At 43.8% G+C, this 22,104-nt stretch overlaps 1 protein-coding gene across 3 annotated transcripts in view; it reads right to left on the bottom strand.

Annotated features, from left to right (window-relative positions):
- Positions 1 to 262: 262 nt before the first annotated feature.
- LOC147685041 (uncharacterized) overlaps positions 263 to 22,104 on the bottom strand; it is a 434,659-nt gene continuing 412,817 nt past the window's right edge. Inside the window, exon 9 of one of the 3 annotated variants that reach the window (XM_086940933.1) lies at positions 263 to 2,437. In XM_086940933.1, coding sequence (XP_086797059.1) covers positions 2,288 to 2,437 — 150 coding nt within the window. In that variant the 3' untranslated portion in view covers positions 263 to 2,287. The remainder of the gene's footprint in view (positions 2,438 to 22,104) is intronic. The other 2 variants (XM_086940932.1, XR_015300672.1) reach the window with 2 other exon arrangements.

Raw genomic sequence — 22,104 nt, forward strand, 5'->3', positions numbered from 1 at the left:
TAACAGAATCCATGATTTGTGTTTGGCTCAAATCAAGAAAGGCACAATCGGTAGATCCCTCATGTCCCAAACTTTAATGCTGAACTTGTCGGAGAAAAGGGGAACTGACAGGTGTCTCTCACTCCTTCCTTAGCGAATTATGCTCAAATTATGCTCAGATAGACAAGAGCGTTAGGCGTCAGACAATCCTCCCAGAGAATCTATCTATAGATCGTAAATATGGAGCCGAGCTCCGTACCCCGAAATCATTATGCACATACAATTATTGATATTTTACACTATATAAGTATTTATTATACACTATTAGTGTGCACATCATGTTGATTTGAATCATCTTCCTTAATATAAACAACTCATTAATCATAAACACGAGGGCTGGGTTGGATAAGCCCCATTAATACTTTATCACACACCTTTACCTATTAATGTAAAACATATCTATATGATAATCACCCATGGTTGTATACGGTCTTTATTATTATGCCAAGTCACATTATGTCCCTTATTCCATCAGAACTGCAGGGGGAATTCTATAGGATAGCATCCCTTCCAGCAGCGAGTCTGTCTCGAACGTCATTATTACACCTGTTACCTTATACATATAACTTTATAATGTATGGTGGTCAGCTAATGGTTAGCTCTTGCTTTGCTACAAAATTTGTGAAGTATTCTTGAAAAAAATATATAAGAGGTATAAGGAAACATACTGCTATCGTTTCCTCCTTCCTTCCACATGGAATTCCGCAAGGTCGCCTCTCCCCATAGCTACACTTCAGCTGCCACGTTCATGAACATTGCATGCAGACCAGAATGGACATTTGCCCTCTCTGCCCTGTTAGCATAAAACAAATATAAAGTTTGGAAATTTTAGCAATCAAGCACACTTTCATTGGCTACTCTATTCACACAAGTTTGCCTGCCTCCAGGCCCTGCAGCTCTCTACCAGGGCGGCTCTTCCACAATGACAGAGGAGCGCCACCCCTACTGGCTCAGAGCAATCAGCAGAAAAATACAATTATATTGTATTATTGTTTTATTTTCCAGCTGCTGGTTGAGCCAGTGTGTGTAGTGTGGACGCTGCTGTGGTCACAGTCTGGAGTGGTTGTTGCACTTCTAATTGTACATGTCTGTTTGGCCAGCTATCTTAGGCAGGCCACACAGACACGCACAGTTAGGTTTCTCTAATGCACTGTATTATACAGCCGGGTGGAGAAACGTCACAGACTACCTGTGCCTGAGTGGAGAGTCAAACCAGTCAGCCCAGGACAATCTCGCCGCTGATCTCATAGCATGAGAGCTGTGTCTGGATTGGTTGGGGAGTGTGTCTCAGCCGGGACTGTCGGGAGTTGCAGGAGATTGGAAGAAAACCGAAGCGCAAGGCGGGCTTCAGGATCAGGGAAAACATGTTTATGTTTTTATTTAAATTCACCTTCCCCTCCACCCTGCCGTCACAGCTGCTTCTGCCCTGCACCCCCCCCCCCCCCCGCCCCCCCAAATACATATTGGCAGCAGTTGCGACTGCTCTCTCCACTACTTGCTACTGCTTCAAATGTACGAACAGTGATCATATTAATCATATTAGCATTAAAAAAAGGATTGTTCTGTATATATCACTCAAAATTACAAATAAAAGCTTTGCTACACACATCACACACAGAACGATTCAACTTTCAAACTGAGATCTAACAAGCACGTTGTAATCGAATATTTTCTATCTATTTTTAATTAAAACTTTGCATGTCATAATGCAAATGTTCCAGTGGTGCTTAGTAAGAGTTTGAGAGATGCTGGTGGTGATATTTGGATCGGCAACAGTTTTCACATGTAAAATTGATGCACTATAAAAGATAGGGTACAATCTGCCCAAGCGTGAACCACTCCTGATGCTGTGTCTTGGAAATTCATCCATCCAGGTTCAGCAAGATATCGGATTGTAGTTATTTGGTAAATGTATGCCAGTGGCTTGCCACTTCTTTCCAGTTGTTCCTGGTACATTGTAATGAAGACTAACCAACATGCCTTTCAAAGAGGTTCTAACCCCATTGTCAGTTCTGCTGTTGTTCACAGTCATGTGGGAAGTAGATGTGTGCATACATTTGCTAAGCCCATACTTACACATTAAAAGTGGAGACTATGGAACATAAACTAAGTGGATTTTTGACCAATGATGGTGGCTTACACTAGCCAAGAAACATCCATTTACATGCCAATTAACAAAGTCCATAATTGCAGTCCATTTTGGAAGGGTCCAAACAACTGGGCAGGCTGAGGAATTCATCTCATACTCTTAAGTATCGAAGACATTCGGCCAAGGCTGTTCTTCTCCATCAAATCCCAAGTTTTGCAGTCCATGCAGAGTGTTCTCATCTTGGGAATTTTGTGACTCCACCATGCTTCTCATCAAGACCCCAGAGGGGCTCAGCACCTCACAACTTCCCTGTGGTCATAAGGAGAGAGGTTAGGGGTAATGTTATATATAAGTTCTATGCAACACAACCTTTCGCTCAAATATGTAGTTTGCATCATTACATAATCAAGTGCAAAATGCTTCTATCTGATGATTTTGGATGATTGTATCTTTTAGAATAATTGGTCTATCTAATGCCGCTCTTCGTCTATGAAATGTGTGAAACATTAGGAACATATCTGTTTTCTAAGGGTGGATTTGCAAGAGCTGCTTAGCCTGAGGAATTGGTATTTTATTTTAGGCCTCTACAATTCTTCCATGTACTTCCTGAGGGAAAGCTCTGTTGCCAGAAGCTTGTGACTGTAAAACCTGTGTAATATGGGGCCTGAACTAGTCAGACAAACGCCGTGAGGGCAACGGCCAGTTCCCGAATTTACCTGCTCTGCACCTTGGGATGCCAGCACTTCTACAGCGCCGTGTGGGCAGCGGCGGCTGTTTCTACCCACGCCAGACCGGGACCGGGCGACACCGGGAAGACCACATATCCCAGCTGCCCCGGCGCTCCACCAGTGACCCGAGCGCTGCTCCCGGAGGCGCTACAAAGCACCGGCTCCACCTCCCGCCCACGCGGGACGCTCACAAGACGTGCCCGGGAGAAGCCCGGGACAAGGGCGGGACAGTCTGTGAAGTCCTGGCAGACTGAGGCAGGGCAGGGCCACCCCCTTAAGAAGTAAGATTTATGAACTTTTAGTATATTTTGTAAATGCAGCTTAGGTTCTGTAGTTAAAACAGGAAGTACATTGATGTTATAAAACCCTGTTCCTGTGTCCTTGCCTACTATTAGTGGTGGTCTGAAAGACATTGATATCAAAGGGGCCAGTAATTAGCTAATATTGATGGCTAAAAGCAAAGTAACCATGGACAATTATCTAGTCAAAATGGTGAGCAAAATTAACAATGACAGAAGGAAGTCACTGGGACGTGATCATTTAACAGAGATAACAACTACTGTATCCGATGCCAGTAGTGGATCGAACCTAGCCCCCCCTTCTACTACTGATGCTACCATCAATGCCCCAACAGTGGAACCCCCGGAGATAACTATGGTAGGCCAGGACACACTAGATGATGACCTGCCTGATGATCTTATGGATGTCTCTATACACTGCTCACCAGCCAAGAGAGCAATAAGGAAATGTAGGAAAACAGCGTCTAAGCGGGGAGGAACTCACCTTGAGAAAAAGCCTGAAACAGTTAAGAGGAGTACTTCCAGCCATAAGGGGACTATGACTACTGACATTGGCATTAACACAAACTCTGATCTCTTGGTCCATATTGCTAAGTTGTTAGACGCCAAACTAGAAGTGATTGTCAAGCCTCTAGTGGTAAAAATTGATGCCCTGACTACTGAAGTATCTAGATTGGGAGAGCTTCTAAATCAGATAACCAATGGCGAGAGCCCGAAACTGAGGGAAAGGAACGTTTTAACAGATAATGTTGTACAGCAGCAATTGGTGGGGGGGGTGGCAAATACGGCTACAGCCAGGGAGATGAGTCAACTGAATGGCCAGTCTATGCAGACCAAAATAACCCCAGCAAGTACAGGGGGGCCTTTGATTCCAGTAAGAAAAATACGACCAACTAATCTCCCACCAGCTTGTGAACCATATGCAGTCGTACTTTCAAATGTCCCACCCTTAGACCCCATAGAGTCCAATTTCCGCCAGGAATCACACGATTCACTTAAACATAAAACTGTTTCCTGGCTGAATAAAAACTGCGGGTTCCCGATACATTACTCTGATCAGATATTGTCAACTAGACGGGTACCCTGGATTGGAAATGCCAGGAAAACTTGCAGAGGTGAATGTATTATTATTAATTTTAGACACCCCAAGCATGTTGCGACTGTGCTTCTTAGAGCGGCATCCCTGAAGCAGGGTGAGAATAGTGTGGGTGTGCACCCCTTGGGATATTTTTATAGCCACTTAGCCAAGGTCCCCCAGTGTAATACTCTATCTAGGCCCCCTAACTCTTACAGGAGTCCAATCTTTGAGATCACAACGCACAATAGATATCAAGCACTGAGTGCGCTGGATCAGAACGATTGACTCATGTCGATTGGTAGCCCTGGATTGGTGCCAACCTTAAGTAGCCAAGTAGGCAAATCAAATATGATAAATCTTGAGTCTGAGCATATACAGACAGTGGCGCCTATACTGAACCACGATGATGGGTCTATATTCGGGTCTACTCTAAAGGCAGTGGAGATGGACAAGATTATTAATTGTGCTGGTGATACAATTGGTATCCTAGAAGAGGCCAGTATATGTCGAATAGACAGTAGTGTGCTTGAGGGACCTATTATAGGAAGCAACTCTCTAGAAGAAATAAGTATCCAAGCTGGCCCTATAGCTGTTAAATCCACACAAGATACATTGCTGGAGGCACCATCACTCAGACCCAAGGATAAACTATCCTTACGATTAATATCATGGAACATAGCAGGGCTAGCCAAGAACCTTCGGGACCTTGTTTGGTGTACCTACATTGAGGATTACGATATCATCCTTCTCCAGGAGACCTGGGGCCCCATTAGGATGACGGGCGGACTTTGTCCGCCCGCCACCCTATCGGTATTCTGGACCCCCCGCCATAAGGGCGGGGGTCCCGTTGGGGGAATTAGGATGTGCCCGCCACAGTGGCGGGCACATCCTTCATTTTTAGCATTGTGGCGGCGGTGCACTCTGCACCGGCCGCCACAATGCTAAAAATGCATTTTTGCATTTGCATATACAAAGCGGCAGGCACCGCGCGGTACCTGCCGCTTTGTATAAGCAAATGAAGGGGGGTACCATAGGTACCCCCTCTGTGCACCCCCACCTCGGCCTTCACCATGGGGGCCCGCAGGGGCCCCAAATAGCAACGACCGCATGCCTTTCCGTGGCGGGATCGCCGCCGTGTAAAGGCACCTATATACACGCATGCTAATATGGCTGGCGGTGTCTGATAGACACCATCACCATATGAACCCTTTCCCGCCCCGGCCGCAAGGCGACCGGGCGGAAAAGTGGCGGGCGGTGTTTGCCTACGCTGCGGTCCCCCCGCCATTGTAATGTGGCGGTGGGAAAAGGGTGGTGGGCGGGCATTTCTGTCAGGCGGATCGCCACCGCCACCATGGCGGTGGCGATCCGCCCGACATCATAATGGAGCCACTGGTGTTTAAAAACTCCCCACAGGCTTGGGTATAAAACTTTCCATTGTGATGCAATTAACTCGACAAGAGGAAGAGCGTCTGGGGGCCTGGTGATCTGGGTTAGAGTCACTTTAGAAATAGAAGTTACTTCATTGAATATCCCTTCCCCTGATTTGTTGGGATTACAGATGGTGACAAGGGGAAATGAAATCATACATTTAATAAATATATACAATAGGCCACACCCAATAAATAAAGAATCTAAGGTAGTAGAACTTTTAGACTCATTTTTAGACACCTTAGGACCGAATGCCCAAGTAGTAGTAGGAGGGGATTATATTTGTAAATATGAACCAGTGTTGGGCCTTGATAACTTACTTGAAGAACAGGACATAGCAAAAGACATTCCAAATTTGGATTCTATTGGGTCAGTTAAATGCACTGTAGCAGCAACTGAAATTTTTCAGTTGACCGTAGGTCACGACTTAAGGGCATGTAACGGCCGCCTGCAGTCGGATAGAGCAGCAGCCCCAACATTCTGTAAAGGCAACTGCAAGTCACATATAGGCTTCATATTTGTCTCTTTGAGCTTATGGTATTTACTCATTGATCTTAAAATAGATGTTAGGACAGAGAGTGATCATTTTCCACTCCAATTATGGCTAAACCCTCAACCTTTTATATCTAAACGAGAAGAGGAGGCTGCACTAAATAGTTCCCTTGGGGAACCCCAGATATCTAACAACAGACGTGCACTGAGATGGCCCTACATCCTGGCCAAAGATGACTCAATGATAAATATTTATAATACTTTTTCTGACACTATCACATCTTGCAAGGAGCCCTTAATGGGCAGCCAGGGTGTTTTAGATTTACATTATAAACTGGTTGATGCTCTAGGCCCCCTTCTGAGTAAAGTTTGTAAAAGGGATAAGACTTCAAACCATTTAGAGTTGGTTAACCCTTGGCACAATAAAGAATGTCATCTAGCAAAGTACCATTTGATCCAGGCTGTTAAAACTAAAAACTCCCATTCTACAAAAGAAAGTAGATATGCATATAATAAAATCTTGACCCAAATGAAAAAAACATGGGATGATGCACTATGGGACGATTTACTAACAGCAGCTAAACTGAGAGATCAAGGTACCTTTTGGAGCTTAATATCAAAAGGTAACAGAAAGGGTAGATCACCCAAGGACTTTTACCTAGATGAAAAAACCTGGTGTGACCATTTCGCTCAACTTTACTCAGAAGATGAAGAGGGGTTGCCCACACAAAATTTAGAGGGCAATTTAGAACTGAGCATAGCGCCATTAAGATTTAGTATAGAGGAGACTATGCAGGCACTACGGGCTATTAAAGCGGGTAAAGCTCCAGGACCGGCTAGGATCCCTGGAGACCTACTAAAACATGATGTGGAAGTATGGGGGCCATACATTAACTTTTTATGTAATTCTATAGTGGCTGGAACACCAATCCCTGACAGTTGGAAAGGGGCAGAAATTGTAACGATTTTAAAAAAAGGAGATCGCTACGATCCGGGCAATTATCGCCCATTCAGTTTAATTGATCTTTTACAGAAGGTTTTTGCCAGACATATTTTAAATAGACTTACAGAATGGATGGATGGGACACGGATATTGTCTAAATATCAAGCAGGGTTCAGATCAAAAACTAGTACGGTGGATCAAGTGTTCAGGTTCACGTGCATCTGCTGGAAGTATATTAATATAAGAAAGGGCAGTTTGTACGTGGCATTTATACACTTGCGGGCCGCCTTCGACCTCGTCCCACGGAATCTTCTGTGGATTACATTAAGAGACTTGGGGGTCCCAGGCGAGCTACTTAATTAACTTATTCGATTACACACAGGGAATTATGCAAAAGTTAGATGGGAAAAGGGAGGTGAACTTTCGAAGCCCATACCTGTGAGCCGTGGTGTGCGCCAAGGCTGTGTGTTGGCGCCCACGCTCTTTTCTTTGTACGTTAATGATATACCTATTTACTTAAGGGATTGCGATCATGACTCCCCGAGGCTAGGAGATGAGGCAATCACGCAATTGCTTTTTGCTGACGATACAATCCTCATCTCACAGACTGCGAAGGGTCTTCAAAATCTGGTGAACTCATTTTACGGTTCCTGTGTAAAGAAGGGGTTGGAAATAAATTCATCTAAAACAAAATACATGTCAATAAATCTGCAAAAGTCCTTCAGGAAGAACTTGGCCTTAAATAATCAAAAATTGGAATATGTGGGGAGTTTCAACTATCTAGGTATTACGTTGGATAGTAACCGTTCATGGAAGGGACATCTGACAAAAAGTAGGCTGGCTTTTAAGCAAAACTCGATGCCCATCCTAAAAGTGCACGGAGCTAGTTATTCTAAAGCCATTACGTCGGCACTGGAAGTATTCAAGGCAAAGGCCCAATCAGCTGCACTTTACGGTGCTGAGGTCTGGGGGCATTGCAGTTAATACAACTTTGAACGGTAAAAAAACACTTTTTGCAGAGGTTACTAAATTTACCAACTAGAACCCACCTAGTTCCAGTATTTTTGGATTTGGATCTTAAGCGGACAGATTACCAAAATGCACTTAGGCCATTGCTGTATTGGGTAAGGTTATGGACAACCCCAGAGTTGTTTAACTATAAAAGTGGACTGATAGAAATTATCCAGATTGATGAGTACAAGAAAATTGCATGGTTAAAACACATTGAACTTTGGTGTACCAGATTAGGGCTGTCCCATTTTTGGGACGAACCCCAGAATATGACATTGGTGTGTAAAAAGGTTCTAAAATCTACTTATTGGTCCTATGTCAAGGATGAGCCATCCCACTGTCCATCTATTGGCACATTGACTCAGAAATTTCTGACTATAAAAGATAACGCTGCATTTGAACCATTTATGGATGAGATAAGACCACCATTAGCAAAAACTTTATATTTGCAATTTAGATATGGGTATTACAGACTAATGCTCATACATGCAGATGGGGAGGTAGAAATGAGGATGGTATCTGTACCCTTTGCTCGTTAAAGACAAAGGAAGATGATGTCCATCTATTGTTTTTTTGTTCGGCTTATAAGTTACCTAGACACAGTTGGATAAGATCCCTCTGTAAAAATATGGGTGTCAGGTCGTATAAAGAGGCAGAGCGTATCATTAAGTCTAATACCTCACAATTGGTGTTTTTTTGCATAAGCAGGTTCTTATTCAATGTGTATCTCACCAAAAAACGACTTGGATACAAATTGTAATACAATATTGGAACCTGTAGTTTCGTTTATATAGCATTAAATAATGCAGAATGCACTGAGTTCACTTTTTGTAAAAATTGCGTGATTTTAAAGATCTTAAACTTTGGTTGTTAGTCTGGCTTTTTAACGAGGAAATAACCTTTTTTACTGTCTTATCTGGATTTTATGTAGTAATATAAATTTACTTGTTACTGATTCAATTGTTACTCCGCCCCATTATATTAATTGTAATGTGTTCATGTGATTAATTGTTGTCAAGGTCATTTTATATATTAGTCGGTAAATGTTTTCCTTGTCTTGTACTTCCTGCTTTTATGGCTATATTAGCCGAAATAAAGTTGAACTGAACTGAACTGATTAAAAACCTTATACTGAACTTTATCTAGTCTGATGGAAAACACTGCTACCTGAAATCTGTGCATGTAGTGAAGGACTGGGTTATTTAAGACCCAGCAGTGCCAGGGGACAACACCTGAAACCTTCGTGGGTAACCTGTTCCGGCGTACAAATGACAGAGACACGGGACACTTCCTTCGGCGTCAAAGATTCGAGGTTTATTTACTGCAGGGAACACAGAAGTCACGTGAAGTACACAGCATGTAAGTTCGCGGGATCTGATTCAATTTGCTACTGTGGATCGCTCCTTTTTATACAGTTTTCTCCCATACGTTAACGTGATACACAAAGGTTTACAACTTGGTTCCCATCATTATCCCCAAGAGGGGTCGCTTTGATGTATTCAAGGTCCGGAACATAAGTACAGAAACATTCGGTGGTTCCCAACTGTAAAAACCCATCTTCCCACCATTAGTACATTCCAACCGGCAGTAAACAGATAGAAGAAGGAACAGAAACAGGTGTAGAGGAAGGCAAAAACAGTGGGGAGATCGAAAAGGGTGTAAAAGGGGTGGTATCGGGAAACACGAGCTGCAAGCATCAAAGGGACGTGCCTAATGAGATGCACGGCTAACACAATAGACCGGCACGGCAAGATGAGCCTCAAGCGGGGCCATCTGCCTTACAGTATCATCCCCCTCATCATAAAGACACTTTCAAAGGAAACGTGTCTTCCGCAAGAGTCTTGGGGATTCCAGGGTCGCGAAGCGGACAGCGTCCGTTCGCTGGCTACTTGAGGGCAAGAGACAAAATGGATGCCGTATCTAAGATGGAACCCGTGGGCACAGATATAGAAACCCACGAAACAGACGAACGGTTTAGGCTAGTACAGCGAAACTGCGTACACCCACTAAACTCGTCATTTGCGGTTCATAGATACCAGACTCGACCATATTCGTGCGAGTCAAAAACACCACTTACGAATGTCACGGAACCTCAGACGCTCCTTTTGCCCTCATGTAGGCAAGCACTAGTAGGAATCATACTCGATATTCATTAGACCATCTAGATGTTGCTGCAACATAGCTCTGTCCATCTGAGCTCCTTTGGTAACAGGTGACTGTCTTATACACATTGTAGCACAGAGGCCACATAAGGCAGGACCACACTGCACACAAAGGCAACACGTGAACAGAAATGCTACAACGACTCCGATGATCATCAGAATCTTCCAACCCCAGGTCGACATTAGGCCCCACAACCACCCTAGTAGCGTCCAATCCCCTACGTCCACGTGTATGGACTCAGAGATCTTATGCAACTTTGAGATGGCTTGATAGACAGTCGGAGCATTATCTGGAATGAAAATACAGCAACTCGAATGGATCACCTTACATACTCCACCTCGATCTGCTAAGACCACGTCTAAAACCATACGGTTTTGTAACGTCATAAGCCTATCCGCCTGAAGTTCTGTGGTGATATTACCAAGGGCACTGGCAGTGATATTAGCTGTCGATTCCACCACTCGAGTCAACTGTCTCAGGTTCCTACTATTGACCATAGGTCCCCAAAACGGAAGGAAACCCTTGAAAAAGTCTCCTGCCTCTTGACCGGCAGTGTCCTCTTCGCTAATCACGCCTCTCACAACTCTAGTCTTGTGATAGTCTGCATCAACAGTGAACGTCGGAGGCAACAGATTTGCGATATAGCATGAGCCCACAAAGTCAGAGGGCAACCATGTATACGCACGATCATGACAGACAAAGTATGTACCCTTGGCAGCCAGAAACACAGGGGAAGAGAGCATCGGTAGGATATAAGTCTCAGAGCAAGCACTCTCTCCGAGATGAGCTCTCGATCTTCGGCCACGACCTAGCAGACAAAAATTACCAATGTGGGGTACGATCCATATCGGAGGCGAACTTCTAAGCTGTATTTCACCCACGAGCGCACTATACTCAGCCTTACTCAGGTCCCTATAGGCTCGCACCTCTTCCTCTGGGATGAGTGACGGCTCATAGATATCCCTATCTAAATCGGCAATCGCTATAGCCAAAGGTTTGTGATACGAACCAAGACCAAAGTGGGAAGAACGTGGCTCTCGATTGGGGTAGGAATCTAGTGCACTTCAAAACATTGTTTGAAATGCTCGAGCTGAACCCTGGGAACTATAAGGAAGGACCAGATATGGAATTCCCTTATCCGTGGTATGTGGCATTAACCCACACACCCAACAATTAGTAGTGTTAACCACTAACTGATGCTGATGAAGGAGCCGAATAAAGGAATTATTTCTGAATTCCGCACGTCTAGCCTGTTCGTGTTGGGGTAAGATATGGAAAGAATGAGGGGACACAGTAGAGGTAGTGTTAGGTTCAGGAGTAGGAGTAGGTATGGCAGAAGGTAGGAAGTACTGCATCATGTAATACACCCCACCCGCCAATAGCGAAGAAACAATTAAAGACAGTAGGACCACCTGAAACATACAACATTTAGTACGAGTGATCTGTTGGAATTTGAATCTTTGCGCCTGAGCTTTTTCCAAGTCCATCAGCTTCGAAAACGCCATCCCCTAAGACCGTCCGCAACGTTTCTTGACGCACTTCGTTCTGTGTAGCAGTAGTCAATCCCCAGGAATTTCCAGGAATCGACGGCCGTTGACCTAGCGTCAACACCTACTAACCAGAAGGAAGTACACGCGCGGCCCTACGGTACACCTGGATGTAAGGTATCTTATTTCACAAATATGTACAAAGTCTCTCAGCTGTGGAGGCAAAAAGGCAGATATGGAAAAAAACTCAATATTTACAAAAATAATCACAATTATACAGGGGTTCAGACTGATCGTGGCAAATGGGATAATGCAGATGTTGGGGGACAAAACGAAAATTTATTAGTCTTTGGTGTTGGATCGCAAAAAGTATCGAGTTTTCCCAGGACGTGTCTGTTCATCAAACAATGGATCCGATGTAGGAACAGAGTTCTGTTGATCAGTCAATTGTTCAGATCTTGAGTTTTGTGATGACAAATGTTCAACAATGTCGTTCTGCTGCACTGAGGATTCTCCAGCAGGTTCAGCGTCGCTAAAAGGTACAAAGGTCTGGAATTTCTCTGTTTCAGATAAAGCAATGCCTTTTCTCACCCACGAGTCCGCCGGTAAAGGTATAGGTACCTTTTTCGTATGGGTGGCGTGCACCCAGTTCTTGCGACCTTCCAAACGGACAGCAGTTCTCGTGGCAAGGAGGACTTGAAAAGGGCCAGTGAAACGGGGCTCAAGATTCTTTTTGCGAGCGAAGTTTCGTGTAACCACCCAGTCTCCCGGTTGGAGCTGGTGGCCTGGACCCTCCGTCTGCGTCGGCAGTGCTTCGTAAACCTATTGGTGAATTAACCTCAGTTTAGCAGTCAGATCATGAAGATAATCAATCAACATTGGATACTCAAGATCTGAAAACTCTCTCGGTCTAGGGACCCCCCAAACATTCGCAGGACGACCGAACACTATTTCGTAGGGACTAAGCCCTACTCGGGAGTGTACCGTCGCCCTTGTTGACAACAGAGCTAGAGGCAAAGCGTCAGGCCACGACAGACCAGTCGTAGCCTAAATCTTCGCTAGTTTGAGTTTAAGGGTGCCATTATACCCTTCAACCAAACCTGCTGACTGGGGATGATTGGCGCTATGGAATTTTTGAGTTATTCCAAGGCCCTTACACACACTCTTCATCACACTCCCCACAAACTCACTTCCGTTATCAGACCATACAATCCGTGGCATTCCATACCGAGGAAAGTATTCCTTCAGCAGGATTTTTGCAGTGGACAAAGCAGTGTTGTCTTTAAGAGGATAGGCTTCGATCCATCGGGAGAATGCGCAAACCACTACTAAAACGTATTTCAGGTTATTGCATCGCTCCATATGGATGAAGTCTAACTGAATCACCTCAAAAGGATATGAAGGGGGAGCAAAATGGCCAGGAGGTGTAGGGGTTCCCTTACCAGGATTGTACATCATACATATCATGCAATTCTTCACCAATCTCTCAGCACACTTCGTAATACCATCATTCTTCCACACAGGGGACAACAACTTACAAATACCTTTCGCGCTAATATGTGCTAACCCATGTGCCATCGTCACAACAGCTAGCACATACGCATCTGGCAACATCCACCTCTTATGTTCCGACAAATCAATCCAACAACCATTCGCATCCAACTTTCCCGTACTTTCTTTCCACTTCGTCTTTTCAGTCTCGGTGGCCTCATTCTGTATCGTTCTCACACTCTCGATGGTATTCTCGCACATGCTAGTCTCTGTAGGCCACCTAACCGAACTCGTCACATACATTCTAGTGCTAAGGTTCCGGGCAGTCTCCTTAGCAGTCTCATCCGCAAACGCATTACCACGACCAACATCATCTGTCACCTTACGATGCGCACTACATTTAACAATCGCCACCTGCTTAGGTAACGTGAGTGCATCCAAAAGATCATTCACAAGTTGTCCATGCTGGATCTTAGTGCCATGCGACGTCATGAAACCTCTCTCTCTCGACAAACGTCGAAAGCTATGAGCGACGCCAAAAGCGTATTGGCTGTCGGTAAACACATTCACCCGCTTCCCTTTCGACAACACACACGCTCTAGTTAAAGCGATCAGCTCCGCAGCTTGGGCAGAGTTCTGATTCAATCTCGCGGCTTCCACAACAGTGTTAAAAGTTACCACAGCATACGCAGTCGTCACATCACCATTCGGCAATTTAAAACATGAACCATCCACATACAAGGTCCCATCGGGATCTTCCAAAGGAGTGTTTTTGAGGTCCACGCGACCTTTTGTTTCCTCCTCAGTCCTTAAGTAACAGTCGTGAGCTGCTACTTCATCTGATTCCATACTAATTGGCAATAGAGTCGCCGGGTTCAGGACATTACAACGTTTTATCTGAATATGACTTGCCAAAAGCGTCAACTCGTACCCAGACAACCTCGCACTCGTCAAGTGCTGAGTTTTCGTACGATTTAAGAGAGTGTCAACTGCATGTGGAACCATCACCGTAAGCATATTATCCATGACCAATCCTGCTGATTGTCGGATGGACACCGCAGCTGCCGCTGTTGCCCTCAGACAACTCGGCAATGCTCTAGCTACCGGGTCCAAGGTCGAGGAAAAATATGCGCATGGACGCTGCTTATCACCAAAAGGTTGCGTCAAAACACTCAACGCACAACCTTCTCTCTCGTGAACGTACAGTGTAAACGGCTTACTGTAGTCAGGGGTACCTAACACAGGAGCCGAACACAACGAATCACGCAGTTCAGAAAAACTTTTCTGACATTCTTCCGTCCATAGTAAAGGAGTTGGAACATCCTTGCACGTAAGAGCCACCAATGGTTTCGCTAACAGTGAAAAATTGGGAATCCATTGCCTGCAATATGACGTGATACCCAAAAAGGCACGCACATCTCTCTGAGTTGTTGGCACAGTCATTCGCGCAATCGTTGCAATTCTCTCTGGGGTCAACCTTCTTCCCTCCTTTGACAATAAGTGACCTAGATAGGTTACTTCTTGACAACAATATTGAAGTTTAGAGGGAGACACCTTGTGATGTAAATCACAGAGATGTTGCAACAACGACACCGTGGCAATCTTGCAAATGTCCTGAGTATCTGCAGCCACCAATAAGTCGTCAACATATTGGATCAAGGCTGCACCAGCCGGCAACACAAAGGCATCCAGGTGGCCCTTCAAGGCTTGACTGTATATCGATGGACTTTCACAGTAGCCCTGAGGAGCACGTTTAAACCGGAAGCTGCGACCCCCAAGAGAGAAACCGAAAAGGTCTCTGCTTTCCTCAGCAATCGGGATGCTGAAGAACGCATTCTTCAGATCGATCACCGAAAACCAAGATGCAGAAGCTGGAATCAGAGTCAGTAGCGCCGTGATGTCAGGCACAACAGGGAACTGAGGAATCACAATTTTATTTACCTCCCGTAAATCGATAACAAACCGATAAACAGGCGGTTTTGATGGATCTGTGCGTTTCAAGATGGGCAATACAGGGCTATTGCACACGTTTCCCCGAGTCTCCTCAATAACATCTTTCTCGATCAAATCATAGATGATCGCTAACAGTGCTCGCTCACCATCAAGGGAGATACGATACTGGGGAATACGTGGCAATCGCACATTAGATTTCAAATGGACAACATAAGGGGAGATATCAAGCAGGCCCACGTCATTGGGACCTGTTGCCCACAAAGATGCAGGAAGAGAACTCAATTCCGGTGGAAGCTTATCGAGAGACATATACATTGGAGAGACAACTCTCTCTCCCAACGTAAGCTTTACTCCCGCAGGAGAACAGTACAAAGTCGCATACAAACGTTTTAGCAAATCCAGGCCCAAAAGATTTTCACCACACCCAGTGGTCAAAATCAACGGAGCTTGTAGCTCACGAGGCCCAATGGTAAGAGACAAAGGGCACGAAACTGGATTGCTAACAGGGGCGCCAGAGAATCCTACGGAAACATTTGTTAAGCCAGAAAAGGTGCGCCAGGGAGTTTCGAATGCATGATGGAACTTTTCGCTGCACCAGTGTCCAACAGAAAAGGCTCAACGATGCCCGAGGTGGCAACTGCGACGTAAGGCCCTCTCTGATCAACCGGAACTGATACTACTCCCTCTCATTGTCTATGGCTGTCCTAGTAATTGCCGTCGTCAGCATCCTGATCGACGTAATAATCATCCACATTGTACTGAGCAGATCGCCCTTGCGACGATCCACGCTGATCAAAACAATTATTGGAGTCGGAAGTGTTCGTGGAACGATCGTTCTGCGCACCGCGACCTCTACCACGTGATGTCTGTTGACAACCACCACGATGCCCTCTAGACGAATTACCACTATTACGCTCATTGAGAACTGGACAATCGAATTTTAAATGACCCTCCTGTCTACAATAGGCCACTGATTGTACCCTAACGATGATCTCTGCAAAGAGGAGTCATTTCGAGATTGCGACCTATTAGATTGCGGCTGCGATCGGTTACGTTGTTGCGAATCATTCTGATTCGAACGCGGAGGATATGCCTGCTGTAACAGCACTTTAGTTTTGAGCTCTTTCGTCTTTTTATCGGCACGATCGTTCTCCTCTTTCTCCCTGTTCTCATAATATTGAGCCGTAGCCAATATTTGAGCAGAAGTAGAAACAGCCCACGCACTTTCAGAATTTCGTAATTTATTGCTTAAATCTGGCAGCAAATTGGAAACAAACTTGTCCACAAACAACCTCTGACCACCTTCGGTACCCATGTCTTGACCACTGTGGTCGATGAAAGCCTCCTCAAATCTCGTAAAGAAATCAGAGACGCTCTCATCCTTCTTCTGTTTGTAAGCAGACAGTTTGGCCCAATTTACCATCATGGCTGGCATAAGAGTTTTCATTAGGGTAATAATTCTCTGAGGCAAAGCCGTAATGAGCTGTTCGGGTTTAGCCCCACCAATTTGTCGTGTATCTGCCGCCGTAAGAGCAGCCCAATCACCACCTAATTTGTTTGCATGATCTTCCTGACGAATCTTAGCCCATACCGGTTGCGGCACAACATTACCGAACAGCATATCGATATCAGCAAGATTCATTATCGTAGCATCTACGAGCTGCGATAATTCCTTATAATACCCTGCAGGATTTTTGCGCGGGTCAGGCAAAGATTGCTTCACCTGCAAAACTTCCGATCGTTTCCATGGGAGGTGTATCCATACTCTCTGGAAATGTGGCAGAATAGCAGGATTAGCAGCAGGATTACCTGGCATCCACACTGGTGGAACTTCGCGCATGGGATACTGACCATGCGCGTCTAGTGTTCCCTCAATGTCTTCTACAAACAATGCTCGAGGTATTATAGAGGGACGGAGAGATAACAATTGCTCAACAGCGCGTCGAACATTAGAATCCACTATCATTCCGCTCGAGAACTGAAGCTGCAAATTAGTCAAAGCGGTCAACACATCGTCAGATGCATCGGCCGATATTTGATCACGTAGAACCTTGCACATTTCTTCGAAAATGTATCTTTGTGTCGGTATATTGAATTGACAGAACGTATCAAGTACCGCACGTGGAGGATTTCTAAGGGGGTGTTTCATCCAACCCATCGCCATATTATACAGCGCAGCACGTTCCCGATTACCGGGAAGCTGACTACGTCTTTGAGGACCGTCCGAACCAGCGGACTCAAGAATAGGTCCAAGAGAATTAAAAAAGTTAGCAGCTACAGAAGGGGTACGACGTCGAGTAGATGGAGAGGTATACGATAGAGTAGTAACAAGAGAGGAATCGGGAACAGAAGAAACAACAGGAGTAAGCAGAACAGGAGCAGCAGCGGGAGCAGGAGTTTGAGGAAGTACAAGCGGAGGAGCAGTAGGAACAGAAGTAGGCAAAGGAATAGGAACAGTCGGAAGAACGGGTACAGGTTGAGGAACAGGTTGAGAAGGAAGTATAGGAGGAAGTACGGGAGGAACCACAGGAGCTGTGGTACCCTGCGCGTACGGAGGTGGTGACTTCATAAGATAGGACATTAAAGGGTCCTCAACTAATTCCTCCTTCTTATCCGACTCCGTTGGTAAAGCGGGATAACATTTATCTATAGTCATACGCTGAAGCCTATCAAAAACTTCCTTTTCCTTTTCCTCCTTATCACGCTGAAACTGCTCTGCTTTCTTTACAATGGTAGCAACACCATCTCTGTGATTACGTTTTGTCTGTCTGATCTCTTTCTGTCTGGCTTCTTTACGCCATAACCGAAAGGCATCAAACATGGCCGGCCTAGATTTCTTTTTAAACTATTTTGCCTCGAGGTTATCTAAAATCGAGGTCTCGAAACTACCATGAGGTGGCCAACTAAGGACACCATCCTTTCTGGTATAGCGAATCCAATATTTATTAAAGGTAATCGGACCTAACCCATGCTTGCTGTACAATTCATAAGTCGGAGATCCAACCGGAGGTATCGGACACGAGTCCTCCAGTCGGGAATCCGCACCACATCTTCTAAAACAACCAAACAAAGTACTACGACCAGGCATCTTGCACACTAGCCGAGTTTCACAAACTTCAAGGGTTACGGGATTTACCAAGTCCCTGCAAAGAACAAATACCCTTGGTTTTTGGCGGCTGCAGACGTCAAATATCACAACAAAGAACCAAGTACTAAGAACCACAAATGCAATGGAACCATGCAACAACTAAGAACCACAACTAAGGACTCTGGGAGCGACCCACAAATACTTAACTCAAAGATCGATGGCGTCACCAGGAAGGCCCGTCAATCGTCTCGCTGTACCAAGGTCTACGCCAGGCGCCAAAACAGGTCTACAGTCAGGGCAGAAGTCCGTCGCAGCCGTCAGGAGGCGGGAATCTTCGCGGGAAAAGTCGTCGGGCCACTTGTTTCGACAACAGGATCGATGAAGCGGGGTGCACCTTCCCTCGGAGATTTCACACGAAGTTCCTCACGATCGTCGGGCTTGGACCGGTACCACTGATGCAGCCCAACGTTGGGCGCCAACTGAAGGACTGGGTTATTTAAGACCCAGCGGTGCCAGGGGACAACACCTGAAACCTTCGTGGGTAACCTGTTCCGGTGTACAAATGACAGAGACACGGGACACTTCCTTCGGCGTCAAAGATTCGAAGTTTATTTACTGCAGGGAACACAGAAGTCACGTGAAGTACACAGCATGTAAGTTCGCGGGATCTGATTCAATTTGCTACTGTGGATCGCTCCTTTTTATACAGTTTTCTCCCATACGTTAACGTGATACACAAAGGTTTACAACTTGGTTCCCATCATTATCCCCAAGAGGGGTCGCTTTGATGTATTCAAGGTCCGGAACATAAGTACAGAAACATTCGGTGGTTCCCAACTGTAAAAACCCATCTTCCCACCATTAGTACATTCCAACCGGCAGTAAACAGATCGAAGAAGGAACAGAAACAGGTGTAGAGGAAGGCAAAAACAGTGGGGAGATCGAAAAGGGTGTAAAAGGGGTGGTATCGGGAAACACTAGCTGCAAGCATCAAAGGGACGTGCCTAATGAGATGCACGGCTAACACAATAGACCGGCACGGCAAGATGAGCCTCAAGCAGGGCCATCTGCCTTACAGTATCATCCCCCTCATCATAAAGACACTTTCAAAGGAAACGTGTCTTCCGCAAGAGTCTTGGGGATCCCAGGGTCGCGAAGCGGACAGCGTCCGTTCGCTGGCTACTTGAGGGCAAGAGACAAAATGGATGCCGTATCTAAGATGGAACCCGTGGGCACAGATATAGAAACCCACGAAACAGACGAACGGTTTAGGCTAGTACAGCGAAACTGCGTACACCCACTAAACTCGTCATTTGCGGTTCATAGATACCAGACTCGACCATATTCGTGCGAGTCAAAAACACCACTTACGAATGTCACGGAACCTCAGTAGGGACTGTATAACTTGCATAGTACATTTACTGTTTGAGACAGTAAGATCTGTGTAATATGTGGCATAGAATGTTGCACTTAGTTATCATATACACCTACCGTGGATCTTATGGGTTTTGTGGATATTCCATCCCATTGGTGAGCTACAATGTCTGTACAACTTTTAAAAGTTCAAAGTCTGCGCAATTATGTTGGTCTTCTGACGGTATAGAGACAAAATATCGAGTTTTAATTATCGACTAGACATAATATTGAGTAAAAAATATAGAATAGACAAAATATTGACTGGACATAATATAGACTACCAAAATATCGACTAGAAAATTTTAATATCGAATAGAATGGACATAATATCGAATCAAAAATACAGAATGGACATAATATCGACTAGACAACAAAAATATCGAATTTAAGGTAAGTTAATATACATTTTAAATTTTTGTGTAATATAATTTTGTAGCGGGTTGTGGGTTTATAGGGGAATAGGGTGGGAAGTAATTTAATTATAATTAATTAAATATGTTAATTTATTTATTGGTATTTATTTAGAATTAATTGTTAATTAATAATTGGCAATTAATTATAATATAATTGGTAATTATTTTAATTGATTAATTGATACATATGTTCATTTTAGTAATTTATTTTCTGTAGCGGGTTGTGGGTTTATAGGGGAATAGGGTGGGAAGTTATTTAATTATAATTAATTAAATATGTTATTTCATTTATTGGTATTTATTTAGAATTAATTGTTAATTAATTATTAATTGGTAATTAATTAAAATATAAATGGTAATTTATTGTAATTGATTAATAGATAAATATGTTAATTGTATTACATTATTTTCTGTAGTGGGTTGTGTGCTTATAGGGGAATAGCTTGGGAAGTAATTTAATTGTAAGTAATTAAATTTTTTAAATATTTTTTTGTGTCTTATTTTTATTTATTTTTATATTGTAAATTAATTTATTGGTATTTTGTAAATAATTAGTATTAGAAGGTAATTTTTATTATTATTTCATTTTTATTTGATATTTTAATTGATTAATTAGTATGTTTTATAAAATTGTAAAATATTTTAATTATTTTGTAATTGGTATTAATATTTATGTTATTTATATTTATATATGAAGTATTTACTTTCCCTACTATTGCACTCACTGAAGTGGGAATAGTAATTTTTACCCCTACGCTATCCAACGCTTTCCCTACTGTTGCACTCACTGGAGTGGGAATAGTAATTTTTACCCCTACGCTATGCAACGCTTTCCCTACTGTTGCACTCTCTGGAGTTGGAGTAGTAAGTTTTACCCCTACGCTTTCCAACGCTTTCCCTACTGTTGCACTCTCTGGAGTAGGAATAGTAATTTTTACCCCTACGCTATCCAACGCTTTCCCTACTGTTGCACTCACTGGAGTGGGCATAGTAATTTTTACCCCTACGCTATCCAACGCTTTCCCTACTGTTGCACTCACTGGAGTGGGAATAGTAATTTTTACCCCTACTCTATCCAACGCTTTCCCTACTGCTGCACTCTCTGGAGTTGGAATAGTAATTTTTACCCTTACGCTATCCAGCGCTTTCCCTACTGTTGCACTCTCTGGAGTAGGAATAGTAATTTTTACCCCTAGGCTTTCCAACGCTTTCCCTACTGTTGCACTCACTGGAGTGGGATTAGTAATTTTTACTCCCACGCTATCCAACGCTTTCCCTACTGTTGCACTCACTGGAGTGAGAATAGTAATTTTTAATTCTACGCTATCCAACGCTTTCCCTACTGATGCACTCCCTGGAGTTGGAATAGTAATTTTCACCCCTACGCTATCCAACGCTTTCCCTACTGTTGCACTCTCTGGAGTTGGAATAGTAATTTTTACCCCTACGCTATCCAACGCTTTCCCTACTGTTGCACTCACTGGAGTGGAAATAGTAATTTTTACCCCTACGCTATCCAACGCTTTCCCTACTGTTGCGCTCTCTGGAGTGGGAATAGTCATTTTTACCCCTACGCTATCCAACGCTTTTCCTACTATTGCACTCTCTGGAGTGTGAATAGTAAATGTAATCCTCTCGCTATCCTACGGAAAAAATATTGTATAAGGTTTGTTAATAATATGTATATGTATATATATATATATATATATATATATATATGTTTTAAAATATTTTTTTATTTTAAAGTAACATTAATTATTTATTTACTTTAAGTTTATTTAAGTATTTTAAGTATGTTTAAATAATTATATTTATTATTATATTACTTTTAAATTACGTTTAAGACATTTAAAAAATGTGATATTTTGACTGTCTATTTTTTTCCTATCGATATTTTGGAGTCGATATTTTTGTACTTACCTGCTTGTAGATAGGAAGTCGATAATCTGGCATTCGATATTTTTACCTCGATATTTTTGTAAGTCG

The sequence above is a fragment of the Lissotriton vulgaris genome, chromosome 10 (assembly GCF_964263255.1).
Source record: "Lissotriton vulgaris chromosome 10, aLisVul1.2, whole genome shotgun sequence".
Classification (NCBI taxonomy): Eukaryota; Metazoa; Chordata; class Amphibia; order Caudata; family Salamandridae; genus Lissotriton; species Lissotriton vulgaris.